General features: G+C 41.8%; 1 protein-coding gene across 1 annotated transcript in view; it reads right to left on the bottom strand.

Moving 5' to 3' along the window:
- Positions 1-21,089, bottom strand: part of ANO2 (anoctamin 2) — a 505,309-nt gene that overhangs the window by 126,794 nt on the left and 357,426 nt on the right. Inside the window, exons 15-18 of the mRNA XM_044277837.1 lie at positions 20,848-20,919; positions 19,629-19,830; positions 3,532-3,643; positions 1,330-1,387 (exon numbers count right to left, since the gene is read on the bottom strand). Of these exons, the coding sequence (XP_044133772.1) occupies positions 1,330-1,387; positions 3,532-3,643; positions 19,629-19,830; positions 20,848-20,919 (444 nt within the window). The remainder of the gene's footprint in view (positions 1-1,329; positions 1,388-3,531; positions 3,644-19,628; positions 19,831-20,847; positions 20,920-21,089) is intronic.

Below are 21,089 nucleotides of genomic sequence, written 5' to 3' on the forward strand. Positions count from 1 at the left end.
TTCTGCAGAAGATCAATCTGTCCCTGATGCTTTTTTTGGAGAGAAGTGGCTTCTTTGCTGCCCTTCTTGACACCAGGCCATCTTCCAAAAGTCTTCGCCTCACTGTGCATGCAGATGCGCTCACACCTGCCTGCTGCCATTCCTGAGCAAGCTCTGCACTGGTGGCACTCCGATCCCGCTGCTGAATCCTCTTTAGGAGACGATCCTGGCGCTTGCTGGACTTTCTTGGACGCCCTGAAGCCTTCTTAACAAGAATTGAACCTCTTTCCTTGAAGCTCTTGCTGATCCTATAAATTGTTGATTGAGGTACAATCTTAGTAGCCACAATATCCTTGCCTGTGAAGCCGATTTTATGCAACGCAATGATGGCTGCACGCGTTTCTTTGCAGGTCACCATGGTTAACAATAGAAGAACAATGATTTCAAGCATCACCCTCCTTTTAACAGGTCAAGTCTGCCATTTTAACCCAATCAGCCTGACATAATGATCTCCAGCCTTGTGCTCGTCAACATTCTCACCTGAGTTAACAAGACGATTACTGAAATGATCTCAGGAGGTCCTTTAATGACAGCAATGAAATGCAGTAGAAAGGTTTTTTTGGGATTAAGTTAATTTTCATGGCAAAGAAGAACTATGCAATTCATCTGATCACTCTTCATAACATTCTGGAGTATATGCAAATTGCCAGTATGAAAACTTAAGCAGCAACTTTTCCAATTTCCAATATTTATGCAATTCTCAAAACTTTTGGCCACGACTGTATACAGAAAGTTAAAGTTATTTTCAAAAGGTGAAATCAAATTTGTAAAAATAAATCAAATGGGTTATAGATAGGGCAAGAATGGAGAGTGAGATCTTCCCATTAATGGGTTCATGTCCGCAAATTGTAGTCGCCAATGCACGGGCACCGCCCATGGAGGCCTGCACTGACGGATGCAGACCCATTCAACTTGAATGGTTCCGCGATCTGTCTGCACCACAAAATATAAAGCATGTTCTATTTTTTTTTTGTGCTGCGGAAGCAGGGACCGACATGGCACAGACATATTCCATAGTGCCTCCGTGGCCTTCCGCTCCGTGCCTCCGCTCCGAATCTTCCAGATTGCAGGCCCATTCAAATTAATAGTTCTGTATCCATGATACGGTGAGCGCACAGCCGATTCCTGTATATTGTGGACCTGCGGTTTGAAGGCCACGAAACGGGCATGGCCGGCAAAAGTTTGTGCGCATGAGGCTGAAATCTGTACATCAAAACTACAAATCTACATTTGAAAGTACTATATGTTTATTGTTATTAAATTTTTTGAAATGACTATGATTTCACTTACCTCTTCAACTCTGTAATCATTGAACATATACGCATAGCTGCCAGGCCTTCCAACAAACCTAAGGATAAAAAACACCATTATTAAGCTTAAGTTTTTTGCTTAGGTTTAATTTTTTTTTTACTATATTATAATTTTACTGAAGTCATTATAAGGCTCATTCCACTGTAGTGAGACCCATTCTGTATTCCTTTGTAGCACCCAATACAACCCTATAGACTAGCAGTAAGGGCTGACCACTGGCACTCCAGCTGTGGTGAAAATACAACTCCCAGCATGCTCCATTCGTTTCTATGGAGTTCTGAGAACAGCCAAGAAAGTGTACGTCTAGGGAGTTGTGGTTTTGCCACAGCTGGAGTGTAGAGGTTAGTCATCACGGGTCTAGAGGATACTGGTGTTTGGTCATGGACATAAGTACCAGGGTATAAGGCATAGTCATTGCTATGGTGATCCACCTCCATTCAGAGGCACTGTGGTTATATAAGGATGGAGCAAAGGGGGAAGTGGAAAATAGGAAACACAAATCTAAATACAGATCACAGGTAGAGCTAAAAAAATGATGGTGATAGATGGTAGACGGAGCGGAAAACAAAATATTCACTTATTTTAGCAGTGAAAGCTACAGCCAGACATTTCTACACATAAATGTATGTAATACATGGATTGCTTAAGGTCATCAGGAATCTCTGTAGAGCAGCGCTCTTTTTTTTTTCTCTTACAGGTGGGTCCCAAGCTGAAGCTACTATGCAGGGGCGTAGCTTCCCTCCAAGCTGAAGCTACTATGAAGCTGGAGGGAGAACTAGGGGACAAAGGTGGGGGCGGGGGTGGGGTTGCACAGGGTAGACCACTGTGAGAAGGCACAAAACTATGTTTTGTAGTTATGTGAACATAGCTACTGTAAGGGGGTACAAAGAAGGGCATAACTATTGTGAGGAGGCACCGAGGTAGGCATAACTACTATGAGGGGGCACAAAGTAGGGCATAACTACAGTAAGGGGCCACAAGGAGGACACAACAAGTGTGAAGGGTCCACAAAGTGGGCGCTAACTACTGTGAGGGTGCACAAAGGTGGGCATAACTACTGTAAAAGGGACCCAGGTGGGCATAACTACTGTTAGGGTTCAGAAAGGTGGACATAACTACTGTGAAGAAGTTGAGCATAACAACCCAAACCTGAACTTCTGTGAAGAAGTTCGGGTCTGGGTACCACAGTCAGTTTTTTATCACGCACGTGCAAAACACATGCACACGCGCGATAAAAACTGAACGGATCGCAATCGCAGTCAAAACTGACTGCAATTGCGTACCTACTCGCGCAGGTTGCGTTTCAGTACCGGAGAGCAAACCGCAGCATGCTGCGATTTTCTTTCCGTCATGGGATGCGGAGCAAGACGGATCTGTCAGGACTCACAATGCAAGTCAATGGGGACGGATACAGTATGTTTAACTCTGACACTATCTGACACAATAGAAAACAGATCTGTCCCCCATTGACTTTCAATGGAGTTCATGATGGATCCGTCTTGGCTATGTTACAGATAATAAAACCGGATCCATTCATAACGGATGCAGATGGTTGTATTATCAGTAATGGAAGCATTTTTGCTGAGCCCTGCCGGATCCAGCAAAAACGCTACTGTGAAAGTAGCCGAATACACTTACAGGCTTCCGGCCTGTGAGATCCAGGGGGCTGGATCTCACAGGCTAACAGGTACGGCATCGTGGCTGTGGTCCCAGCCATCGGGTCCCTGTCATCGCAGCACGGGGACCCGATAGGGATGGGAAGGGAGCTCCCTCCACACACCCCGCATATGCCGCGTTCAGCTCTGACAGCGGAGTAGTGAGGGTTAATGCGCAGGCATGTTTTCACCAATGCAGGCGGATATGGCAGGGGTCCGGCTAACGGTAACAGCCGGTCCCCTGCAGCTGATCGGGAGAGCGTAGCTCCTGCACCCGCCCGATCAGCGCACCGTAGTACTACGGCGCTGATCGGGAAGTCACTTCCCGCAATGTCATACTATTATGGCACTGGTCAGGAAGGGATTAATATAACCTTTGGAAACATTTTGAAACTTTTTGTATTTGAAATTGAATATTTTTGCAATGAGTGGACTACAATATCTGGTTCATACACCATTTATTACTGATAAAACAATTTCTACAATCTCATTTTTCTTTACAATTTTGCTTTAAGGTACAGCTTACCTTCCTTTGAAAAAGGCCACATAGAATATTGAGGCATAGGAATTCACAAACTTCAGAAGGAATGCCTTGAGTATCAACCGTTCCTCAAAGGTTTTCTCTGTTTTGGGGACCTCTGCATTAGATAAAAATAAAACATCAACCCTTGATTGATGAAACTGTCAAAAATCATCTAAGATATGTAGGACATTTTACTGTATAGCATGAAATATAATGTAAATGTTGTTCATATAATTATTATTTGCACGTTAATCAACAATTAGAAGCAAAACACCAGCAGAGGTGTAACTTAAAGCCCTTTGGTCCCAATGCAGAATTTGTAACAGGATTCCTCACCTACTAATTGCCATTTATAATACTAGCGCTCTTCATATGTGATAGAGTGGCCTTCCTCGGGACAGCAATTAGAATTGAATCTAATGCATTGGAAGAGCTGAAGGATCTGTGATGAGAAGAGAGAGAGAAGACCTGGGAGAAGAAGCTGTGGTGAGGTGTGTACATGAGAAGAGGTAAGTGAAGGGAGAGGCAGAGCAATGCTGGGAGTTGTAGTTATTTAACTGGGACTATGTTAGGGCTGAACTTAGAGACTGATGTTATTTACATGGGACTGAATGTTGGAGGGGATGAGGGAGTTATGTTATTTACATGAGACTGTATTTTGATGGCAGCTGTGGGAGGGAGTGAAGTTATTTACATGGGACTGTATGTTTATGGCGGCTCTGGGAGGGACTGGTGTTATTTACACAGAACTGTAGGGGTATTATAAATCCAGGGGACATTATAGGCGTTCTTATTACTACTATATATAGGAGGGACTTATAGGTCCGCCTTAGGCTACTTTCACATTAGCGTTCGGGGCTCCGCTTGTGAGCTCCCAAACGCATCCATCCAGCCCTAATGCATTCTGAGTGGACGCGGATCCGCTCAGAATGCATCAGTCTGGCACCGCTTGTCCTCCGCTCCGCTCAGCAGGCGGACCCCTGAATGCTGCTTGCAGCATTCGTGTGTCCGCCTGGCCGTGCGGAGGCAAACGGATCCGTCCAGACTTACAATGTAAGTCAATGGGGACGGATCCGTTTGAAGTTGACACAGTATGGCTAAATTTTCAAACGGATCCGTCCCCCATTGACTTTCAATGTAAAGTCAAAACGGATCCGTTTGCACTATCATGGTAATGCAAACGGATCCGTTCTGAACGGATCTAAGCGTTTGCATTATAGGTGCGGATCCGTCTGTGCAGATACCAGACGGATCCGCACCTAAACGCAGCTGTGAAAGTAGCCTTATTTCTACTAAGAGCACTATGGGGGGCTTTATTACTACTAAGGGGTCTGTAAAGAGCCTTATTACCACTGGGAGATCAATATACGGCCTTATTTCTACTGGGGGCTCTATGAGGGCAGTATTAATACTGGAGGGCTCTTCTACTAATGGAGGCACTCTTGGGGAGTATTATCACGGTTGGGGGCACTGTAGGGGGCAGTATTACTAATAAGGGCATTCTAGAAGGGAATTACTATTGGTGGGACTATAAGGAGCACTATTAATATGGGGGGGCAATAATTTTTCTTCAGGATAGTATTTGGGGGTATTGGGGAGCACAGCGAGCAGCAGGATAACACTGTGGGGACTCCAGGTTGGGGGATGATGATGGAAATGTGAGGAAGCTAAGATGTCTGTGCGTCACACTCTGCAGAGATGAGGCACAGCTGAAAGAAGCTGTCCGGACTAAATAAAGAAGATGATGAGAGAGAAGATCTACATCAGAGGAGACGTCACCTGGGAGGTGCTGGATGGGATAGGTATGTGCTGCTCTATAGCAAGTACAGGAAAGTGCAGGGGGGCGGGGGATCAATTTAGAGAACTGGGCCACATTGGGGCTTGGGCCCCAGATCTTTTGAGACCCTAGCAACGCCCCTGGTGAGGACTACATATTGTGGACTCATTTTAAGTGTATATTTCTTGTGAGTTGCCCAGGCTTTGAATATTAGTGTGTGGCATAGTATTGTATTGTGCCCTTTGTGTCACTTTGGCTCAATATTAGTTCTATGGCCACAGTCATCACAAGTCCCCATGTAGATGCCAGAGCCATCTGCACAGAGCCTGTACAGCAGCAGTATAGGCACTATGGGGGGTCATTTATGATGCTGAAATACACCTATATTAGGTGCATTTAACCCCTTAAACAGCCTGTTTGGACCAAATTCCAGAGCCCCATTTTCCAAATCTGACGTGTCACTTTATGTGGTAATAATTTTGGAACACTTTTACTTATCCAAGCCATTCTGTTTTTTCATGAAACATCGTACTTCATCATAGTGGTGAATTTGAGTTGATACGTTTTACCTTTATGCATAAAAAATCCTAAATTTGCTGAAAATTTTGAAAAATTTGCTATTTTCGAAATTTGATTTTCTTTTCTTTTAGGAAGAATAGTGATACTTCATAAAATAGTTATTACTTTACATTCCCCATATGTCTACTTGATGTTAGCATCATTTTGTAAGTGTCATTTTTTTTTTTTTTAGAGGGATCCTTGTCTCTTTCTTATTTCTATCCACCTGTGTGTTCTCAATTTTGCGAGACAAAATTGAGAACACACAGGTGGATAGAAATAAGAAAGAGACAAGGATCCCTCTAGTGATTAAGTATCACCCATGGTCCCAACGTCTGAGGACTATTGTTAATCAACATTGGCACATACTATCTAAATCTTATCCTCAGATAAGTGAGTTTCAGAGACCACCTAGGATATGCTATAAACGTGCTGATAACATTAGAGATAAGATAGTTCGGGCTGACGTGGGAAGTAATAAAATAGAAAGAGGGCAGAGTACCTTGTCAGCACCTAGACAGGGTACGTTTCCCTGTCTTAACTGTGTGAATTGTTCCATTGTTATCAAGGGTTCATGTTTTTCACATCCCCATTCAGGTGAAAGGATTTCGATAAGGGGCACATTCACATGTGATAGTAGATTTGTGATTTACATTCTTAAGTGTCCATGTGGATTATTATATGTGGGGAAAACCTCTATGAGAATCAAGGACAGACTAAGTAAGCACAAATCTACTATCAGAAAAGGAAACGTATTGCTTCCAATACCCTTTCATTTCCACGAAAAAAAAAATACATAACATTTCACAGTTACGGTATCAGATTATTGAGGGAGTGTCGTTACCCCGTCGTGGGGGCGACAGAAAAAAGAGAGGCCTACTGGATCCATCGTTTACAAACGATGGAGCCCAGGGGCCTCAATCGTGAACACAATGTGTCTTGCTTCCTATGAGGCCTCCTGCTCATCTAAAGTTTATAAATGCATTTTTTCCTTTTTCCCCAGCGGGATTGATTGCTTAACATATTGGAGTATATAGTATTACAATCGCATATATATCGTATATTTTGATGATATGACTACTATCGTCAATGAGGGGGAGGAGCTTTACTGATGACGTCAGTTCCCTTGTATTTCATTTGTCTATTTAAAGTCTGTAAGTGAGATGTTAATTTGTAGTCTGATGAAGGCACACTAGTGCTGAAACGCGTCACTATGGAATAATATGTGACCAATAAATCGAATTCCTGATTGAAAATCCTGTGAGTGCCGGTCTTCTTACTACATTGTTCGACTGGACGCCATTCCACTGACACGTGCACCGCAAACTTCGAAAAAGGTAGTGCCGACCTGGTATCTACTGAAATCTACTTCATGTTTGGATCATTTTGGGAATGATATTTTATTTTTGGGTGACGTTACAAGGCTTAGAAGTTTAGAAGTAAATCTTGAAATTTCTCAGAAATTTTCAAAAAACAACTTTTTAAGGACCAGTTCAGGTCTGAAGTTACTTTGTGAGGCTTACGTAATAGAAACCACCCAAAAATGACCCCATTCTAGAAACTACAGCCCTCAAGGTATTCAAAACTGATTTTACAAACATTGTTAACCCTTTAGGTGTTCCACAAGAATTAATGAAAAATAAAGATACAATTTCAAAATGTCACTTTTTTGGCAGATTTTCCATTTTAATATTTTTTTTCCAGTTACAAAGCAAGGGGTAAAAGCCAAACAAAACTCAATATTTATGGCTCTGATTCTTTAGTTTACAGAAACACCCCATATGTGGTTATAAACTGCTGTACGGGGACACGGCAGGGCGCAGAAGGAAAGGAATGCAATACGTTTTTTTATTTATGTAAGTTTTACACAATAATTTCATTTTTGAAACAAAAAAAATCATGTTTTAGGGTCTCCATAGTCTGAGAGCCATAGTTTTTTCAGTTTTTGGGCGATTATATTGGGTAGGGTATGATTTTTGCGGAATAAGATGACGGTTTAATTGGCACTATTTTGGGGTGCGTATGACTTTTTGATCGCTTGCTATTACACTTTTTGTGATGCAAGATGACAAAAAATAGCTTTTTATACACCGTTGCCTTCCATGCCATCGGGTCCCCCCTACAGCCGCACGGGGACCCGATGGCACAGCTGCCCGCCGCTGCCCGCAACATGAAAAGCCGGCACCTTGTTCCGATCACTGCCGCGGACATCAGGGCGTACCTGTACGCCCTGTGTCCTTAAGAGGTTAAATTTTGTATTTATTTTTTTATCAAGACCCATCTGGATCTTGAAGATCCAGTGGGCCTAATGGCTATACAGTGCATTGCAATAGTCATCTATTGCAATGCACTGTATAGTGTCTATTACAGTTACATTAAGGCTGATAAGACCCTTACCTTTGTAAGGCGTCCAGTTGCCATGGCAACTATCGGGCCACTGCCATCGCATTAGCGTCGGCCCGATGGAAGACAGAAGGAGCTCCCTCCCTCTCAACCCCATGGATGCCACGGGCATCTATGGGGTTAAACGGTCGAGATCGGTGCCAGCACCGATTTTGGCCATAGCAGAAGAGTGTCAGCTGTAAGTTACAGCTAACACTCTCTGCTGATGGCAGCGGCTCCGTTCCTGAGCTGCTGCCATCACACTGAGGCCGGCTGGCAGGAGGCAATGGGGGCATCTGAGGGCATTATGGAGGCAACTAAATTACTAGGGGCACTGGGGGTCATTATATCAATGGGGGCACAGGGCCAGTCATTAGTGTTGAGCGAACTTGTGTTTTAAGTTCGGCGTCTAAAGTTCGAGTTCAGATTATCGAAGTATCCTGTTTTGGATTCTAAATTCCGTTATAGTCCGTGGCAGTGGAATCCATAACGGGATTCTTCGATAACCCGAACCAGAACTTTAGACGCCGAACTTAAAACACAAGTTTCCTCAACACTAGCAGTCATAGAGATCAGCGTGGAGATCACAGCCTGAAACCGGCATTTTTTACACTAAAGTGCTTCGATTGGTTAGTCTGCAGAGACTAACCAATCTGAGTGCTTGCCGGTAAGGGACCACTCTGATTGGTCCTTGTTGGCTTCCCCGATGTCTCTGCTCTTGGGGAGAGTGGAGACTCCGGTGCTGTGACACTTTATAGTGTTACAGCCCTGGTAAGCAGTTTGGACGCGACTGTATGTCCAAATGCAGTAAATTACTTGCAAATTGGACGTACAGTAACATCCAAATGCTTGAAGGTTGTAAGGTGCAGATTAGTTGCGCCGCAATCTGAGACTTATCCTCGCTCACGCCAGGTCTTAAATTGTGGGTGGGGAAAAGGATGGGCTGGGAGGATCTGAAGTAATGGAGAAGTTGGTGCTTCTTCATAACTTCAGCAGAACCACCGCCAGTTTAGGGGTTTATTAAGACCGGCATCTAAAACGTCAGTCGTAATAAATGTGTCCCTATACGTCTGATGTATCATACTCAGTTCACCCATTTAATATGGAAAGTGTGGGAAATCCAGCATTAAAAAATAAATAAAGGTATAAAAAAAACACACTTTGTTTCTTCAGACTAAAAAGATGGCAAAAAAATGATAACATGTTTTGGGTGATGGCCATTCTTACTCCTATCTGTCAGCTATCAGTAAGCGTGACACTAGTAAGTGATTTATTTGGCAGTTTTTTTAACATGGCTTGTGGGTCTCGACGCTAATCTGAGCATTTATGGGGACTATGGGGAAGCTTTATCAAAACTGGTGTAAAGGAAAACTGGCTTAGTTGCCCATAAAACCAATCAGATTCCACCTTTTGTTGTTCAGGGCTCCTTTGGAAAATAAAAGGTGGAACCTGATTGTTTGCTATAGACAACTAATCCAGGTTTCCGTTACACCAGTTTTGATAAGTCTCCCCCTATGTCTTTGTCTAGATAATGCTACTGAAGATCACATCTACAAAACTGAGTGAACTGTAAGGCTTCTTTACATACTTTTATCCATTTTTGTCAAAAAAAAAGAAGGAAAAAAGGTGCATTTGATGTTTTTGCAAATTTTGGAAGCCAAAAATCACAAAACACTGATATTCTTTTCACTTTCTACACCATGCAAACCAGCTTTAAAAAAAAGGGGGACATTAAGGAGGTGGGATGGGGAACTTGTCAGTTCAGCATATTTACTATAATTTACACCAGAAACCTGGTATAAATTATGCCAGAAATCCACCCTAGCTCCGAGCAGGCATCTAATTCAGAGTCAGACCAATTTTGAGATTAGAGATGCTCCAAAATCATTGCTGCTTAATAAATTTGGTGAATCTCAAGCAATGCCAGCATTAGAAAATCAAGTCATGTGGTGCTTCTGATGCATATGGCACTGCATTACAGACCCATACTCCTTTGGTTGGAGCATGCCACATTATTATTTTTTTTAAACAGATTCCATATAAATCAATAAAAATAAAAAATACTTTATAGGGCGCGGTTCTTAATAACCCTTGTGCTGGCGGTGGATCCGCAAAAGTTATGAAGAGGTGCCAGCTTCTAATTAACTTCGGTACATCCAGCGCCAGTTCTAAATGTAAGACAGTTTCTCAGCAGGCTTACCTGTATACCCTTTTCTATGCCTAAAACAGGCGTAGAAAATGATGAATGAGACGGGCCTGCCAGTCCACCCCCTTTCCCGACCACACCATGCCCCCTTTTGTAGACCTGGCGTGAGTGGAAAAAAGTTGCAGATTGTGGCGCAAATAACCTTTAGGCATATTTCTGATCGTAAATGACCCCCTATGTGTTTGAATTTCCAGTTGGAAGAATAGAAAGGTACAGTATAGCCTCAATATGGCATCATACAATTCCAAGATTGCATGCAGCCATCATATACTTGTGGACATGAGTATTCTCACAAATCGATTATCCTGTAGTAATAGCTTTATTAATTATTTGTGACAACTACTGAATCTGTAAGAAAAGACTAAGAAGTTGTCAAAGTCCCCGCTCTGTTATTAGGCAGACTGAATGTCATCTGACTGTCCACCTTTTGCCCTCCCCCTTTGCTTTTAATTTGAGATATAGCCCCTCATGTTTAACATAATCTTCCATCTCACTTTCCCACTCCTAATATTCCTCGTATTAGCTACTTGACAAACCTGTTGACAACAGCAAAGGGATGACTTTAGAAAAAAGACACCTCCAGCAATGTTGTATTAATAAAAAAGGGCATATGTGTTACATTCATGTTTGCTTTTGGGAAAAAAAAGTCTCAAAGGTCGAACGTTTCAATCCCTTTAGGAGTCTCCCCATCTCCAAAAGCTCAACTTTAAGGAATTCAATGGGGGTATCTATTTCTAAAAAGTATTTTAACCACTTACGTGAGCAACTAAAGATTTCAGATTTTTAAGTTTTTAACGCTTTGATGTATCAGACAACTTTGTAAGCACAGAAGGGGTCCACTATAGAAAATGCTATACCAACAGATATCATTAGCTACATTAGATACATGCAGTGAGTGGAGGGCGCACCTTTTCTTCCCTTGGTGCACACTCTCGACTTTTTGGGGCTCCTGTCTGGTGTTAGGTGGGGTGCCCTTGATGTCAGGTAGATGGGTGCAAGGCAGTAAGGCAGATGTAAGGGCTGATGGATGGATGTTGGAGTCAAAGACTGGGCCCATTTTGTTTTAATAAATAAGTCTGTTTCTTTACCTACATGATTGGAGTTGAGCAATAGGCACAGTTCTGAGGTATATTAGGGTTCTCTAGCAATGATGGTAGTAATCATACATGAATCTCTATCTATATACACTTTGTAATCTTCTAAAATAACCACAGCGTGCAATTCTGTTCTCCTTAACTCCTTCTGCAATGTCAAGGCTGCTGGGTGCAGATCTTAGATCCAGATGGCCAGTCTGTTTCAAAAGTGTGGTAGGCGCCAAAGCAATATACCATACCCTTTCCACAGCAATAAAGTATTTTGCCATAAATGAGTAACCTTATTATCTATCCAAGCACTATCTTGAAAGTGGTTCTCAACCATCCAGAAATTTCTGTTCTCTTTCTCTCAGCGGTAGTGATTTAAATGCTTTTTGGCCGTTTTTAATCTCAGGGATCATGGTTCCCTGGACTAGGCCTAGTTCTTAGGAGCTCTCAATAGGCATATCCTCACTCTAGTTCTGCTTGCTACTGAACTCTCTAACCAGGGGACGGGACCGGCCCATCACCCCGGCAACATAACTATGACTGCCAGATTAAACTTATTGCTGCCCATAGACAACCATGTGGCATACACAGTTTATACATAAAGAATACTTTAACCATAAACCACAACATTAACAGCAGTGATACTTGTCGGATTTAACCCTTTTGCAGTGATCCACTGGACCACTGCACTGTATATAATTAGATGGTCCAAGAGAAAACTATAATGTGACACAAAAGAGACATTAACTCTGTATAGAGAAGTAGAGAAGCACGTTCAAGTTAACTTAGTAAACCATCACTAATTCTCATGGGATTTCAGATGGGAGATATTTTCAATCAGATATTCTAATGGTCTATTCTACACTATTTTACGGCTGAATTAATGCAGAATTGGTCATTAACCCGTAGAGCAGCAGTCCCCAACTGCCGTGCCGCGGCCCAGGACCGGGCCCTGGAAGATTTTTGCCGGGCCGTGGCAATATAGAGGATCGGAGACGCCAGGCGCATGTGCGTCCGACGCGCACATCACACACAGCGTGCGACCATACAGCGGGAAGGAAGGAGAGCGTTCCTTCCTTCCAACTGTGATGCCGGCCAGCCACTGCCACCAATGAAAATGCTTGAAAAGGGCTTGAGAGGCAGGGATTGGTTAGGTCCCACTGCCCCACCAATGGAAATAAAAATGACGGCCCGAGGGGAGAGGGGGGTTGACGGCATCCAGTTTCAGCTAGTATCTGAGGGAGTGAGTGGGAGAATGACCTGCAGTTCCTCTTTCATGTCACCTTGAAAATATCAGCAGTGCAGCAGAGACCAGTGCAGCAGAGACCAGTGCAGCAGAGACCAGTTACCACTAGACCCTAGTCAGTTTTGTGCAGCCAATTCAGGTATAGTTACCATGTCAGCCTGAAATAAAGGCAGGGAGATATCAATGTAATAGTAAGGCCTATTTCACACTGCTGGCATAGTTCCTGCATGTTCTACAGAGAACAACCTACCAGAGCTATCTGGTTCCGGCATTGCCAGATGTTACCAGAATGTCTTCCGGTGCCATGGACTATAATGGAGTCTGGCAGAGAGCCAGCTGCAAATATGCCAGGATTCGGCTGGAGAAATACCGCTGCTTAGTCAATGGAGCTAGCTGGCAATGTTGCTAGTAGCCATAATTTGAGAAGATGGGGGTCACCTATTATTAATCTGAGGTACATGGTGCTATTACATTAGTACCCCTCCATGTACCTCACATTAAAAGTAAGTGGCCCCAAGCAGATGGGCAACATTGGGTTAACCATTAATGTGAGGTACACATGATGAGGTTACTTACTATTAATGTGAGGCACATACAGGTCCAAATTGATAAAACAATGTGCCTCATATTAACAGCATGTACCTGATGCCATTAACCCCATGTTGTCTATTATGTTAAGCGGGGTACTTGACGAGGTTGCTATTAATATGTGGCACATGGTTTCATCAATTTAGACTCCATGTGCCTCACATTAATAGCCAGTAACCTTATCATACTGTAGTACCCAACACCAACCCACACATTAACCCCATGTTGCCCAATGTCCATCATGTCAGGAAGTATTTGCTGGTGTTACTATTAATATGAGGCACATGGCTTTATCAATTTAGACCTCTATTTGCTTCACATTAATAGTGACCCCATCAAGTACCTCCTCACATAATAGGAAATTGATACATTGCAAATAATAAAAAAAAAAATACTCACACGTTAACCCCATGCAATATGTTATTAACGTGTGAGTATTATATTTTTTTTTGCATGGTATAGAGTGTTGCAATACTTTTTTTGGTATCAAACTCAAAATTCTGGTATTAGAGAAGACTTCATCCCTGCTCAGTGGACGTTGTATTCGCTCTAGCTGAGACGCCATGCAATTGCTGCTGACCTCTTCACAGCCAGGGAAAAAATTAGCTGTTCTTGCAAGAATGACCTAGTCTCGCAAGAACAGCTCATCTTCTCCCTGGCTGTGAAGAGGTTTGCAGCAATTGTACAGCAACTAGAGAAAATACAATGTCCACTGAGCAGGGATGAAGTCTCTTCCTCCCTGAACCTAGAATTACAGATTTTTTAATATACGGGCTGCCTATACCTATACCATGCTACACTACATACCAATCACAGCTTGTGTATCCACTGTTGCCCAAAACGTTACAGCAATATGTGAATATACATATGTGGTGGTTCTCCAATGAAATAAATTCTTAATTGCAGGATTTATTAGGGCCATGCGCCAAATAGGAGAACAAGAATAGTGCAGTTGAACCAGTGTATAAGTCAAGTGAATACATATTAGGCGCAAAAAAGGAACAGGGGCTGTAGCAGAAGAACTGAGGGGCCAATAAAAAAAAAAAAACTGAGCTTTATTCAGGGGAGGAACTGTAACAAGTGGACATATTAGATTTAATTTTTTCTCACTTGTGCACTCCACGCACTGATAAAATAAAGCCACAAGCTAATTAACCCTTGTAAAATGAGTAAAAAACAAACATTGCTGCAGAGTTTCTTCCAAAAGGGAGAAAGACCGAATGATGAGACAGCAAAACACTCCAACACTGCAAAAAAAAAAAAAGAAAGCTGTATTTAAAAGTAAATACCAAGAGTCCTACTTAATTTATGGGTTCATCGCAACAGGTGATTCACATGCCCCAAACCTGCTGTGTGTAATATGTGGCGAACGACTATCCAACGAGGCCATGAAGCCCTCAAAACTGCTTTGCCACTTAGAGACCAAGCACCCTGCATCAAAAGACAAGCCTTTGGAGTTTTTAAAAGAAAAAAAAATGTGAATATGAAGGACAGAAGCAATTACTGAAGACCACGTCATCATCAAATGTGTCTGCACTGAAAGCATCATTCTTAGTGGCTAACCGCATTGCCAAGACTAAGAAGCCCTTTACTATTGGTGAAGAGTTGATCCTGCCTGCCTCTAAGGACATCTGCCGTGAGCTTTTAGGAGAGGCTGCTGTTAAAAAGATAGCACAGGTTCCTCTTTCGGCTAGCACCATAACTAGACAAATTGAGGTACAATTGCAGAGGACATTGAGGTACAATTGTTAGAGGTGATTAATGAGTCACCATGGTACGCAATCCAAGTTGATGAGTCTACTGACGTTGACAACAAGACAATAATGCTTGTTTTTGTGCGATATTTTTCAGGAGGATGTACATGAGGATATGTTATGTGCATTATTGTTGACAACCAACACTATTCAAGTCTTTGGATGATTACATAACAGGAAAACTAAACTGGTCATTTTGTGTCGGTGTAAGCACCACCCCAGACCCACGGACTAGGAATGAATGGATCCGTGACCCATTTGTGAACAAGCCTGGTGAGGCAACCTTGTCCGTGCTAGAAGAAGACCAACTGCTTGAGATTGCAAATAATGGTGGCCTTAAAAGTATGTTTGAGACGTCAAATCTCGCAACGTTCTGGATTAAAGTCAAGACAGGACATCCTGAGATCTCCACAAAAGCGCTGAAGACTCTATCTTTGTGAAGCAGGGTTATCTGCAGTAACAGCAATCAAAACAAGATTACGGAGTATACTGTACATAAGGAACACACTTTGGGTGTCATTGTCGCCCATCACCCCTAGATGGAACTATCTTGTTTCATGGAAGCAAGCCCAGTGCTCCCACTGATTCTGCATTATGGTGAGCTGAGTCACATTTACATAATAAATGAAATAGTTATATACTGTTATATATTTTAATATGCACCTTGTCTTTTGTTATGCACGTGAATCAGTCAGCGTCGACCAGCACCCCCCTAAGTGACCGCAGCATGCAGAGGGTTTGTGGAGAGTACGGGTTCCCTCCGCTTCCCCATCGAGTCCCTGCGCTGCAGTGACTGGGACCTGATGGCAGAGAAGGCAGCCCGATGACTTTCATAGGCATCGGGGCTTGCCTTCTACGGAAGCCTGTGAGATCCAGCCCCTTAGGCTGGGTCTCACAGACAGGCTTTCAGCATAAAAGCTGACATGCAATGCATTACAATGCAGGATGTATTGTACTGCATTGCAGAGTGGATCAGATCCCAGAAGTTTAAATCCCAGAGTGGGACAAAAAAAAAGGAAATAAAACAGTTAAAATTGTAAAAAAATAAATAGAAAAAAACAGACTTATTGGGTATTGACATGTCTGTAATGACTGATTCTATAAAAATACCACATGATCCACCTCCTCACCTGAACACCGTAGTAAAAAGGAAATAAAACTGTTCTAAAACAACCATTTTTTTTGTCACCTTACATCACAAAAACTGCAACACCAAGCAATCAAAAAGGTGTATACACCCAAAAATAGTACCAATCAAACCGTCACGTCATCCCGCAAAAAATGAGCCCCTACATAAAAGAATTGGGCAAAAAATATAAAAAACTATGGCTTTCAGAATATGGAGATACTAAAACATGATTTTTTTTTTGTTTCAAAAATGCTTTTATTGCGTTGACATATTAGGAATCGCCGCATCCATAACAACAACCAGGTCTAATAAAATATCAAATGATCTAACCCCTCAGGTCAGGTGACCATCCAAAAAAATTATAATTGTGTCAATAAAGCCATTTTTTGTCACCTTACATCACAAAAAGTGTAATACCAAGCCATCAAAAAGTCATATGCACATCAAAATAGTATCAAACTGTCATCACATCCTGCAATATCCTGCAATAAATTAGACCCTACCTAAGACAATCACCCAAAAAATAAACAAACTATGGCTCTCTGAATATGAAGACACATTTCAAAAATGCTTTTATTGTTTAAAACTTAAATAAATTAAAAAAGTATACATATTAGGTATTGCCGCGTCCGTAACGACCCGTTGTATAAAAATATTACATGACCTATGAACACCATAAAAAATAAATAATAAAAACTGTTCAAAAAAAGTTTAATACCAAGCGATCAAAAAGTCATATGCACCCTAAAATAGTACCAATCAAACTGTCATATCATACAAAAAAATAAATGAGGCCCTAAATAAGACAGTCGCCCAAAAACAAAAAAAAATATGGCTTTCAGAATATGGAGACATTACATATATTTTTTTCCAAAAATGCTTTACTATGTAAAACTGAAACAAACAACCATAAAAAGTTGGCATATTTGGTATTGTCGCATTTATAACAACCTGCTCTATAAAAATAGCACATGATCTAACCTTTAAGATGAACATTGTAAAAAAAAAAAATGAAAACCGTACCAAAACAGCTATGTATGTTACCTTGCCTTACAAAAAGTGTAATATAGAGCAACCAAAAATCTTATGTACCCCAAAATAGTACCAACAAAACTGTCACCTTATCCCGTAGTTTCCAAAATGGGGTCACTTTTTTGGAGTTTCTACTCTAGGGGGTGCATCAGGGGGTCTTCAAATGCGGCATGGAAACTTAAAATTATCCCAGTAAAATATGCCCTCCAAAAACCATATGGTGCTCTTTTTACTCTGTGCCCTGCTGTGTCACCATACAGCGGTTTACAATCACAAATGGGGTGTTTCTGCAAACTACAGAATCAGGGTAATAAATATTGAGTTTTGTTTATCTGTTAACCCTTGCTTTGTTACGGTAAAAAATGGATTAGAATGGAAAATCTGCCAAAAAGGTGAATTTTTGAAATTTCATCTACATTTTCCTTTAATTCTTGTAGAACACCTAAAGGGTTAACAACATTCTGAAAAATTTCAAGATTTGCTTCTAAACTTCTAAGCCTTCTAACGTCCACCAAAAATAAAATTGCATTCACAAAATGATCGAAACATAAAGTAGACATATGGGAAATGTAAAGTAATAACTATTATATGAGGTATCACTATCTGTTTTAAAAGCAGAGAAATAGAAATTTGGAAAGTTGCGAATTTTTCAAATTTTGGGGTAAATTTGGGATTAAAAAAAAATGTGAATGAAAAATATTGACAGAAATTTACCACTATCATGAAGTACAATGTGTCACAAGAAAACAATCTCAGACTGGCTTAGATAAGTAAAAGCGTTCCAAAGATATTGCCACATAAAGTGACACATGTCAATTTTCCCCCAAAAACGGCCTGGTCCTTAAAGAGGACCTTTCACTCGTATACAAACTAAAAACTAACTCTATCTGTGGGCAAAGCGGCGCCCAGGGGTCCCCCTGCACTTACTAGTATGCCTGGGCGCCGCTCCGTTCGCCCGGTATAGGCTCCGGTCTCTCAGCTCCGTCTGTTGTATTGGACTGATTTTTTTGTAGGAGGCGTGTCCCTTGCTGCAGCACTGGCCAATCGCAGTGCACAGCTCATAGCCAGTCTATGAGCTGTGTGCTGCGATTGGCCAGCACTGCAGCAAGGGACACGCCTCCTACAAAAAAATCAGTCCAATACAACAGACGGAGCTGAGAGACCGGAGCCTATACCGGGCGAACGGAGCGGCGCCCAGGCATACTAGTAAGTGCAGGGGGACCCCTGGGCGCCGCTCTGCCCACAGATAGAGTTCGTTTTTAGTTTGTATACGAGTGAAAGATCCTCTTTAAGGTGAAATATGGCAGGGTCTTGAAAAGGTTAATGTTGAAGTCCTGTGACACTCCTTTAAATCTGAAAATAATATGTTAGGATGAAAATCGTGCTTTGCAGATACATTTTTAGTTTGAACACACATCATAATATTTTTTTACAATTTCCAGCCTATCTTTGAAATCAGGGCTAGTGGTGACAGAAAATTCCAAGACACATGAGCAAAAACACAAGAGATCACAAAACTTAATGGCTTTTATTGTAGGTGGAGTTAAGGTGATTATTATCAGACTTGTGTACAGGAACATAAATACTCTTGTATGCAGAAGACACAGAGATGCATAGTCATCCAGTTATCTACAGTTACTGCATGCTTGCAGACCTCTCATGATTCCAGAATAGTAGGCAAATCCCTCGAGTGCTGCATCCTAAAATATCTCTTCCCATTCCCACCGTCCTCCTCAATCCTGTGCACCACCACAGATATGTTCTTGATACCAGCCCCATGAAGAGGTGATGAATAGAAGTGGATGTAGAAGTCTGGACTGGTATCTGTAATTAATCTTGGAGTCTGATTGGTATCTATATTAGTTTTGGGGGCATTATATAGGATCTACAGTTGTTAATAAGGTCTGTATTCATTTTGAGGGCAAAAGTGATGTCTGGGGGCTTCCATCGCACTGTTATGCTCCACCCTACTACACTCCTGTTGGCCCACTAAGGCCCATTCTCAGCTTAGCAGTGCAGCTTGTGTAGTTCTGCTACTGCTCTACACCTGGAAAGGGCTCACCCTTCCCAATGTTCAGCTCCAAAAGCAATATGTCCGCCTCTTTAGTTGCTTCTTTCAGCCAACAGTTTGTGGCCCGTAGGGGGGGGGGGGGGGAGTCCTGATCTCTTGTGCTATTGAATTTACTGGTTCCCAATTACTGGTGGATTGTTACAGACATATAAAAGGGGAGTTCTCCGTGATGAGATCATGGGCCCTACTAATGTTCTTGCACATGGGCCCACAGCTCTCTGTGTCCCATCCTGTATGAATGCATTTAATGTGAAGTTCAGGAGCCTCTTTCTTACCTATTTCCGTGAGCCATTTTGCAACAGATCCATAAATTTCATCTAGTATAAGAATTGCAACCAAATTGATAATAACAGCAGTGGCTGTCACGGTCACACGAACATTTGATCTGGTGCCTTCATTTGCACTAAATGCCAACGCTGATGCAACAGTGATCCGATAGATGATGACTCCAAACACTGCTGAAACTGTGAGGGCAATCTATGGAAAATAAGGATGAAAGCAAGTTTATAGGTTAATGCTTGAATACCTAATGTATTGCTAGAGACTAGATAGGCAGGGTTAACACTACTAACTGATAATAGCAGAGGAACGAGAGTGCACACCTATTCTGCTGATGTATGCAGGTCTTTATGGCAATATCTGCTCTCAAAGGGTGGGCAAAACTACTCTCGATATCCAAATTGGAGTGTATCCATATAGAATTATTTTTAGTAAACCTTGAATCATTTTGTAAATACTGTACATGTACATTCACTAATCCTGAATTACAGTCTACATTATGTTCCAAAGCTGCATTCACAATTTGATAGGCTATAGAGCTAAGGTTACTCCTAATAGTCTTTCCCGGGTCAGTACCTGCACAGTTTGCTTTGGCGATTTGCATTCTGGAATCTGAAATCTTCAAACTAGAAATTGTATAGTAATCTGAAGAAGGAAAGTCTAACTATTCTTCTGTTTCCAATGACAACCAGCAGAATTGTAAATGCAGCTCTGAATATAATACATGATAATTGTAGTGGATGGCACTCCTTGTGTGTCGCTGTTGGTGCTCAGTGGAAGAGATCAATCAAATATGTAGAAACCACGGCACTCAATATTAGATAGTCAAAATTAATTCATTTATTAATTGCCCTCCCGATGCCTCCAGATCACCTGCAGTAAGGCCGTGAACAAGGTCCTGCTGGACCGAAACGATATCGTTGGCCATTTGCATTATAAATGATCCTACTTGGGATGGACAATTAATAAATGAATTAATTTTGACTATCTAATATTGAGTGCCGTGGTTTCTACATATCTGAATATAATACAGGCTGTAACTCAGGATCAATACAAGATAAATCGTGGATGAACTACAGCTATGTAGAGTGTGTAGATATATTACTAAAAGTCCCTTTTAAGGACACACTTCACCAGCTAGTCCATTAGTATGTGCTGGAGGCCCCAAGTTCTCAAAAATGGCCCCCTACTGAAGGCAAGTATAATGTTACCTACCATAAATAAAATTGCTGCAAAATTGACTAAATATGCAGGAATTCGATCTCTCCATGTTAATTTCTCCTTTTTCTGAAAAACAAGCAGATAAGAAAATGTCAATTCATGTAAGGCTGCTACACAAAATGGATAGCTAACATTAAATACTAGTTATTTGGTCACTAAGCTGTGGCCCCCAACCATTATGGAAATACAGACCTCCCGTGTCTTGACAGAAGCAGATTGTTGTAGTTTTGCAAGAG

Source organism: Bufo gargarizans, chromosome 2 (genome assembly GCF_014858855.1).
Source record: "Bufo gargarizans isolate SCDJY-AF-19 chromosome 2, ASM1485885v1, whole genome shotgun sequence".
Lineage (NCBI taxonomy): Eukaryota > Metazoa > Chordata > Amphibia > Anura > Bufonidae > Bufo > Bufo gargarizans.